This window comes from Pygocentrus nattereri, chromosome 10 (genome assembly GCF_015220715.1).
Source record: "Pygocentrus nattereri isolate fPygNat1 chromosome 10, fPygNat1.pri, whole genome shotgun sequence".
NCBI lineage: Eukaryota > Metazoa > Chordata > Actinopteri > Characiformes > Serrasalmidae > Pygocentrus > Pygocentrus nattereri.
This window is the reverse complement of record NC_051220.1, coordinates 4,960,001-4,970,125: the sequence shown is the minus strand read 5'-3', so window position 1 is coordinate 4,970,125 and position 10,125 is coordinate 4,960,001. Positions and strand designations below refer to the sequence as shown.

The window sequence follows — 10,125 nt, the reverse complement described above, 5'->3', positions numbered from 1 at the left end:
GACGCTTAGTTTTAATCGTAATGTGAACAAAGCCCATTTTTTATGATCCGATATTATTTTTAAAGACACATTAAACACATTAAATCATTTAACAATTACACGTGCATTACTACAATTACGTTTCATTTACAACCCCCTTTCCAAACCTCTGGACACTGCAGAAAGTGAATAAAAATAGGACGCAGTGATACGCAAATGATGTAAACCACATTTTTAGAGGAACATACTAGACAGAAAGACTAGAACATAGTAGAAAGACCACACATCAAATGCTGAAACTGAGAAATTTGGTTGTTTTTTGAAAAATATATCCCTATTTTGAATTTGATGGCAGCAATATGTTCCAAAAAGGTTGGGACGGGGGCGTTTTTACCACTGTGCTTCATCACCTCTTCTTTTAACAGCACTCTGTTAGTGTTTAACGAACCATAAAGAACCATTTAAGCATGCAAGTGCTTCTATATAGAACTCATGGCCCTAAATAGAACCACTGCCTTTACTAAAGAACCCTTGGAGAACCGACGTTTTTCATTGTGTACTTTGCAGTAAATGTCCTAGGGAGCCCCGCTGGTGACATCCTGTATAAATAGAAATAATGTGTGGCCACACCTTATGAACACGTGGGAACAAGATCCTAATGTGTGGCCACGACTTAGTAAGGTGTGGGAATGAGATGATTAAGTCGTGGCCATGACTTAGTAGGCCATGATCTCGTTCCCACGTCTTATTAAGTTGTGACCACGACTTAATCATCTCATTCCCATGCCTTACTAAGTCGTGGCCACACATTATTTTCATTTATACGGGATGTCACCAGCGGGGCTCCGCACATTCCCACATTTTACTAAGTCATGGGCACTACTTAATCATCTCATTCCCATGCCTTACTAAGTCGTGGTCACACATTATTTTTATTTATACAGGATGTCACCAGCGGGGCTCCGCACATTCCCACACTTTACTAAGTCATGGGACCTACTTAATCATCTCATTCCCATGCCTTACTAAGTCGTGGCCACACATTATTTTCATTTATACAGGAGCTCAAACTACTGACAGAAACGCGGCGCGCTTGGCAGCTCATCCTGCAGTGGGCGTGTCCACCCTGCGCACGGCGGGAAGTCTCAGAGCGCCGTTCATTGCAGACGTGTCGCGTGTGGGCGTGGCTTCGAGCCGAGCGCCTTTTACAGTGGGCGTGTTTGTGTTGTAAGCAGTGGGCGTGGCCTGCGGGCGACAGCGCGCTGAAGAAAGTTGAGAAAGCCTCGAGCGCTTCTGCTCCTCGAGCAGATGGAGACCTGAAACATGGCCGCGCGGACGAGCTCGATCCTCCTGCCCTTCCTCCGAGTCGGCGTCCCTCTCAGGAGGAGACGGTGCCTCGGCGGGAGCCCGTGGCCTCAGCGCAGCGGCAGGAGCCTCTCCGGCGGCGTCGCGCCTCCCCTGAGCCCGCAGCTGGCTGGCCGCTCGTACGCGGAGCTGCACGCGCTGTCCGTGAAGGAGCCGGAGGCGTTCTGGGGCTCCGTGGCCAAAGACAGGCTGATCTGGAGCAGAGCCTTCCAGCAGGTCAGCGACTGCGACCTGGCGACGGGCAGAATCAGCTGGTTCGGCGGAGGGCAGCTCAACGTCTCCGGTGAGGAAGCAACTTGGTGTTCCGGAGCAGCGAGCAGAGCCGCCTCCTCCATTTTAGGACTTTAAGACACTTTGTTCCGCGCCTGTCGCTCAGCGGCGCGCGCGGCGGCGGTGGGGAGCGGATTCCGGTCCTGCTGGGGTGTAAATAGGATGAAAAACTCTTGATTTAGTTTCGTTTCTCGCCTGTAATTCGTGTTTTGTAATTCGGAGCACCGCGCCGTCATTACGGCATTTCAAAAATAATGCGTGGCCACGACTTAATAAAGCGTGGGAACGAGATCCTAATGCGGTGATCAATGCTGTGATCATTGTGTCCACTCACTGTCCACCTTGTAGATGTGAAGTCAGAGACGACAGCTCATCTGCTGCTGCACAGTTTGCGTTGGTCATCCTCTGGTCCTTCATCAGTGGTCACAGGACGCTGCTGGCTGGATATTTTTGGTTGGTGGACTATTCTCAGTCCAGCAGTGACACTGAGGTGTTTAAAAGCTCCAGCAGCACTGCTGTGTCTGATCCACTCAGACCACCACACCACCACCACCACGTCAGTGTTACTGCAGTGCTGAGAACGATCCACCACCCAAATATTACCTGCTCTGTGAGGGTCCATGGGGGTCCTGACCACTGAAGACCAGGGTAACAAAGTATCAGAGAAACAGATGGACTAAAGTCTGAAACTGTAGAACTACAAAGTGGACAGTGAGTAGAAACAAGGAGGTGGTCATGATGTTATGCCTGATTGGTGTATAGCACCCAAAGGGGTCTTCTCTCATTACCATGTCAAGCTTGTAACGACAGAAGACCCCCTTTGGGTGCTATTGACAACCCTTTTTTAAAAAGGACCTATTTAGAACCATCTACAGCACGTTCTCCATCAACCTCAAGAAGCCTTTAACCATGCAGAAGTTCTTGGAGTGTTCGTCGTTCTGTTTAGAACCATTTTCTTTGCTACAGAACCCATCTTTTGAAAGAGTGGCGTGTTTTTTGAGTACCGCTGAGATCTTGTGGCATGATTTATGGTTTGTGTGTTGTGGCTTGTCAGGCTTGGGTAGTATTTTGTAGTAAAGTAGGATTTGGATTGATTCATACTGGAATCCTGTAGAAATTCCTGCAGTATTACTGCACGTATCACTGCTGTCGGAGCAAAACCTCGTATCTCCAGGATGGTAACTTTACAGGAGAAGGAAGAAACATACTTTACTCTTAAAGTAAGTCAATGGAACCAGGCGTTTTGTCCAAGTCATTTTGGTCCGTTCATCATGAAATTTACAAATCAAATCAAGTTTATTGGTCGTTGTTCACAACGGATGGTGTCACAAAGCGGCTTCACAGAATTCCAGAAAAGACAGAGTTTTAACAAGAATGTAAAACCCCCAGGTGAGCAGGCCATGGGCGCCAGTGGCAAGGAGAACCTCCCTCAGAGCTGAGGAAGAAACCTTGGGAGGAACCAGGCTCACCAGGGGGGACCCATCCTCCTCTGGTCAAAACACCTCCGAGTGATTATACTACTAATATTAATAGCAGTAGTATTAGTAGTAGTAGTAGCCAGGAGTCCATGAGAACTTCAGTGTAGGGTGGGCAGCCGGTCCAAGGCAGGTGGTGGTAGCTGGGGCGTGGGCAGCTGGTCTGAACCAGGTAGCAGGAGAGCTCGACAGCCAGTAGTCCTTCAGCGTCCGGCCGGACATGTGTGTGGTCGTATACTCGGAAGAAAGGCAGGGAGAGGGAATTAGTTTTATTCTGTTTGTTTATATGTAAAACAGGGAATGTAAACATTTCCAGAGTGTGGCTAACGACTCCGGCAGATCTGACTATGACAGCTTAACTAACAGGAGAGAACCAGAAGAACACACAGACGCAGTGGACTCTGAAACAGTTTGGCCTCCTTCCGCTCAATGTAAAGGGAGACAGGCATTTTCAAATGATGTCAAAAACTGAAAAACACTAAAAACGGAGATACAAGGTTTTGTTTCCGACAGCAGCGATATTCTTTCCATAAAAGCAGTCCCAAAGAATTCCCAAAAATAAAAGATTAGCCCCTAACTAACATCACACTGATAGATGATGAATGAAGACCTCAGGCAGTATTTGTCGATATCATAATAAATTGCATTGTTTATTATATCATACACGTTACGTTGCAATATGTTGTTCTGAGTGTATTGAGGACAAGTTAAGCAGTAGAACACTGAGGAAGTGTTATCGTGAAATAACATCCCGGCTGTGATCTGGTGGCCGTAGATCATCTCAGCCGTGATGTTATTATTGGTGATAACTCCCTCCTCGAGTGTCTCTACTGCTTTAATACAGCAGTTAAATAAATACAGTAAGAAATGAATAAACTGGCCGTGAACGCGGCGTTTAATATGTTTTAATGTTCAGCTCCTTCCTCCTAATTAGAGCTCCTTAACGAGCAGCTTGGTGCTACGTCAGAGTAACGAGCTCCGCCCACTCGCTGCTCAGCCGGCAGTTCGTCCTCCAGCTCCTTACACTAAATTCCCAAACTGTCGTCACCACTGAGCAGCTTTTCAGTCGGCAGCTGTGACAGAAGAACAGCTGAACAACCTGGAATCAGCCAGAAATGAACCCAACACCATTCGCCAGACGTGTCTGATCTTCAGAGTCGGACTAAATCAGACTGAGCCGTAAAACTGACCCAATATCAGGTTCAGCTCAGTTTGGTCAGTTTTTCCAGATCAGTATTAATGTTGTTCTGTTCCAGCCGGTCTGTAAAGCTTCTTACAGTTTGGGAATTCAGTGTCGAGTCGGACCAAATCGGCTGTCGGTCAAATCTGATCTTAACAGTGTCTGTTTTCTGTTTGTGGAAAAAGTTAGAAGTAAAAACGCTCGAATGGCTTGAGCGTCTCCTACAGCTGGCAAAGTAGTTGCTTAGCAACGCCGTCTCAGCGGAGGATAGAGTGTGTGGGAAAAACGTGAGGTCATGATAAAATAGCAGTTAGAGCGCCTCTCAACCAATCAGCTCGCGTGGCCGGAACTCACTGTTGTATAATGTCTGTTCTTAAACACTGACCGACTGCATGTGAGCATAATTACTCTGTTTAATTAGATCAAGTGCACTGCTGGAAATAAAGGTTCTGTGCAGGTGCATTTTTCATGCATCAAGGTAGGAAGAGTGTAAATGTACCTCTTGTTACCCCAGTAACAAGAATGGAACTGCCCCAGTGACAGTTTAGTGCCCTTATTTGTGTATTATTATGCATGCTTTGTTGGACCTCATGCATTTTTGTTTGTGGAAACCGTTATTGATTGATTGATTGATTGCGATGTGGTCGGCAGTGAACTGTCTGGATGTGCACGTCGCGAAGGACCCAGACCGAGTGGCGCTGATTTGGGAGAAGGATGAGCCTGGAACCGAGGAGAGGGTCACCTACAGGTTGGAATTCATACGGTTTCATCTCTTACTGTGTTGTCATCACATACAAGTCATTTAAAGGGGCAGTTCAGCAAATATTCAAATTGACATCCTTTCCCCCCGTTACCCCACACCAGGCTGATCAGGCTGTGTTTGGTGTCTTCAAGTAATAGAAGTTTACACCCCACCTGTTACCATTGCGCAAACTCACATACACACACATCATCTAAGCCGCTTCTCCTTCTTGGTCACGGGGGCTGCTGGACACTATCCCAGCTGTCGTTGGGCGAAAGGCAGGATGCACCCTGGACAGGTCGCCAGTCCATCGCAGGGCAGACTTTGTGCAAACTGCGATCTTCACACGCTGACGTTGAACTGCTTTGAGTTGTTGAATGACCTACAGCAGACTTTGGTTCCTGACACTATGAACCTACACATATCTGTCGTTGATGATGAAACATGTTGGTAAATCAGCTCAGAATCATCTCAAAAGTCTCAAAACAACGTCTCGGGCATCAGCCAGCCTTCGTTTTCACTCAGGAATGCATTGAGGGTGGCCATTGTTTTCAGTGCAACTGAGCATTTACAGCATAAAGGGATTGAGAAAGAAATGAAATTTAATCAAGTTAACCTCTTCTTGACCAGGATATATTTTGGTGTGTCCATCTGAATTTACGTGACCGAATCATAAGGCAAATTATTTAGGAACTGCATGAAACTATTTATTTATTTAGTAAAACTTTCCCTCAAATGAACAGAACATGTGATTTATGATCTCCACATGTCCACAAATGCTTACAATTTACTGCTGAAAGCCAAAAATCTCGGCCGCTCTTTGTGCTGTTTTCTAAAAGTGATGTTTCCAGAGCAGATCACTGAAGAGACGCCGTCTGTTTATAGTTTAGAGCCCAGATTTGGGGAAAAACGGGTCGACTTTCAGTAGAAAAACAAAGTTCAGCTTCTTTTATTATAAGGGTTTAAAATGACGTCACCGTCTATTAGACTGGAGAGAAGAGCTACAGCCTCACACGACGCCCAGCTTCTGAATGGAGCTTATGGAATATGAACGTTATGAAGAACATGAGAATAGAAGTGCGTTTTGGAACCAGGGAGTTGAAAGGATTAAACTAAAATGAACAGAATTTTTATTGAGGAGAAAAAGTTAGGAGATGCATGAAGATGTGATTGAGGAGAACAGTAAAACGGAACCAAAATAGATGATAAGCCAGGTAATAAAGTTTCGACATGAAGGGATAAATAAGGCAAACTACAGTGTGAACCGATTATGAAAAGTAATACAAATGAATAAATAAATCAACAAATAAACAGGAACATAAGATTAAATGAGGATTTTAATCAGCCAAAATTAAATGAAATGGAAAAAAAGTAAAGCGTAAACAAATTGAAATGGCTGGGTAACCGTTTCACGTGATGTAGCTCTTCGAGGCTTAGACGTCTGGTTCCTATCACCACCACTGTGAACCGTTCTGTCTCGTACGTTTCTCTAGGATGGAGCGTTTGACGTCAGACCTCTGAATGACCTTGTTTACATCTTATGCCTTAAGTAAGCAGTGACTGCTGGAATTCCTCTTTATACTATAGTAGTGATGTACTTCTATCTGTCTTTGTAGACAGTAGTGTGTCATACAGCATTCGAAACCTCAGAAGTCCGTTTGAAATGATGTTAATTGCGAAATTTGTATCTTAGTTTTGATGTATGCATTCTGTAAGTACGGCATCTGTTTGGTGGTGAGTCCTCCTCTGGAACGTGTGCGTTGTCACCCCCCGAGTTCAAAATGGAAAGTTGACTTTCTTGGCCGACGTTCATCTCGAGTTATCAGGTAAATATTTACAGTGACCGCGTCTCTCCGAAAGGTTGTTCTGGAGTCACTTGAAAAAAAAACTACACCGACTGCCCTTAAGCCACCACTTTATCTTTTTTGGCTCTGCCCAGAGGCTTTTTGGGGCTGTGAATAATTGACCATATTTCCTTTATTGTCCAGAGAGTAGCTCTGCATGACCTTGCGGCCAGGTCACCTGGAGATCACTTCAAAGAACTGAGCACCTGTATGGAGTCCTCGCTAATGGAGTAATTCAGTCCTGAAAGCTTATGTTACTAAATGTTTTGTTATGTTTTGTTTCTGACAGAAGTGAAATTCCTTTTTTAATCTTAGAAATTTGTTAAGTACCTAGCTATGTGATTAAATAGAGGCGGGGCGATATGGCACAAATATAATATTGCGATACTTTTAAATGCGATACATTTTCATGATACTTATCTTGATCGTGATTTTTTTTTCTTTCAGGTTTAGTTTTTCAGACATCTGATCAGTTGGAATAGAGAAACAATAAACAGCAATGCTTCATTTAAAGAAAAATCCTAACAAAAATGGTCAATGTAGTGATTTTTATTCAATATATTAATTCATTCATATTGTGTTGCACTAAATCCAGTTAAACGGGACTAATTTTGCTTTCTTTTTGATAAAACATGCAGCTGCTCATTGTTCTACAAGTGGTGATGATATGCACAATATGCTCAAAAAACATTGTTTTGTATTGCGACATAATTTATCACAATACCAATATATTGTTATTATTATATTATTACTATTGTCATATTGCCTGGCTCTACGATTAGTTCATTTGTTGAAAAGTATTGCAAATTCAAAGTAATAGCTTTCGATTTCTCTTATTGTTATTTTACTGTACTATTTAAGTACAATAACATGGTCACGTTTTTAAATACAAGCAGTTTTATGCAAAGTTAAGGCGCCAAATTACATATTTTGTTCATTTTTATATTAAAAATAAACACAAACTCTCCAGCAAACAATTTAACGATTATTTCCACCAATGGTAATACACACTGCACATGCCCCTTTATATTGAGTGAGTATTGTGGCCTGTGTAAGTTTGGGCAGCCTTCCAGATTTAAAGCCTCAAAACTCATTAGGCCTTAATTGCCTCCGTTGTGATTTCCTTCTGATGGGCGAGTCTGAAGGAAACCTTACCTGCAACGTCACAGCAAACGTCAACGTCTGAAATTTACAAAACAATGTCTAGATCAGCCAGAGGCATTTTGGAAACGAGCTGTGGACTGATAAAGAGTGGAGCTTTTTACCTGCAATCCAAGCCAAGGCTGCGTTTGGAGAGAAAAAGGAGCAGCATTTGATGAAAGGAACACCTTGTCGACTGTTAAGCATTGGGGTGGATCTGTTGCTTTTTGGGGTTGTGGGTTAGGCAGCAGCATAGGAAACACTGAATGGAATGGATTCCGCAAAATATCAGGAAATTTGAGAGTCTAGGTGCTGAAAAATCCACGCACAAGCTGAAGCTTTTGGAACGGCCCTCACAGCCCTCTGACCTGAACAGCACTGAACATCTGTGGGTAGATCTTAAACATGCTGCGCATGCAAGGCAACCCAAGACTATTGCAGATGAGCGGAAATTCCTAAAACAAGAAAGAGTCCTAGCAGCTTACGAAAGCGTCCACAAGTTGCGTACTGACCTAGCGGGGTGTCCTAACTTCTGCACATGCCACAGTTGCTTTTTTTTTTACTTTTTTCAGTTTTCAGTTCAACAAAATGTGTAACTTAACTTTTTGCCCAATATACAAAACTATGTGGAGTTAGTAGATGAGTTGTTTACACATGCTCTACAGGCTTGTGTTATTGCTGATGATAACTGTGAATTCTAATATCCATCCAATCATCCATCCATCCATCCACCAAGCCGCTTCTCCCTCAGGGGAGCCTATCCGTGAATTCTATTGGTTCACCATAAATCAGTGTGTAGAGTTGCTGACATCACATGCTGAAAAACGCAAAGCACCCTTTCCTGAAAGAGCTAAAAGACTCATTTGTTTTTAAGGGCCTTAAAGCCTCAGGCTGTTGGCCGATAGGGGGAAGTGCTGAACGAGCACACCCGCCTTTCCTGATTCCCAGGGCCAACGGTGAAAGTAGTCGATGAGCTGTTTTGTAACAGATACTGCTGGATCACTCCAAATGTTCCTAGAGTGGAACGGTGACTAATGTGTTTCTGTAAACGGCGTGACGCACAACCTAACCCTCGCCGTATCAGATAACGGTACTCATTCATCCTCTGTTCTACTGACCCCGCTGTGCCATTTGATTCATTTCAGTTGCCTCACAGTTATGTGAGATGTGTGATCAACTTTATTGACTGTTATTGGGGTAAACAGCTGGACAGCTTGGCATACAGCATAATGCATCATTATACCGCACTGTGCATCGGTCTCAGGCAGGAATAGCTGCTTATTTTTACAGTGTTTCTGCCTGTAAAACACCGTATAACACTAGTGTAAATACAAATAAACATAAATACAGTAAAACATATTTATATGTTTTGTTTTTTAACCAGTTACTCCACTGTTTTTCGTACGTTTTTCACTTATTGATCATTCTGGCTTGATGTGAAATGTGTAATTCTAGAGAAACATACCAGCTCGGATGTGTTTACAGTGGTGGTGACCACCGTAAACAAGGGTTACTATGTCTACAACACAAAGTATAGCCATTTTATTTAAAGTCCAAAACCACCAGTGAACCCACAAATGCCCTCTGTGTTTTTATAGGTGACGTTAATAGTAAAATAGTGTTTTATTTGGGGGCTATTTTGCCTGGCAGTGGTTTACATGTACGAAAACCTTCTCAAAGCTGTGATAGAAACAGTATCTCCGGCATCTGGCAGCATTCTCAACCCTGAACTCTTCAGACATCTGGTTCCCATCACCACCACTGTGTAATGAGACGTTACACGTCAGCCCACTCTGAATGACTGTTTACATCTGAAAGCTTTCATTACACTGAATTTTAGTTCCTGGCTTCTTGTGCACAGAAAACATTGTGTGGATTTGTTAAGTGGCATCAGCAGCACCTGAATGAATGTAATGAAGATGGATGGATGGGATGGATGGATGGGTAAATGGATGGATGGATGGGTAAATGGATGGATGGATGGGTAAATGGATGGATGGATGGGTAGATGAATGGATGGGTAGATGAATGGATGGATGGATGGATGGGTAGATCGATGGATGGATGCGTGGATAGATGGATGCGTGGATAGATGGATGGATGCGTGGATAGATGGATGGATGCGTGGAT

At 43.7% G+C, this 10,125-nt stretch overlaps 1 protein-coding gene across 1 annotated transcript in view; it reads left to right on the top strand.

The window, feature by feature from the left end:
• Positions 1–1,243: 1,243 nt before the first annotated feature.
• The window catches only part of acss1 (acyl-CoA synthetase short chain family member 1), a 41,797-nt gene continuing 32,915 nt past the window's right edge, over positions 1,244–10,125 (top strand). Inside the window, exons 1-2 of the mRNA XM_017702549.2 lie at positions 1,244–1,627; positions 4,921–5,017. Coding sequence (XP_017558038.2) covers positions 1,303–1,627; positions 4,921–5,017 — 422 coding nt within the window. The 5' untranslated portion in view covers positions 1,244–1,302. The remainder of the gene's footprint in view (positions 1,628–4,920; positions 5,018–10,125) is intronic.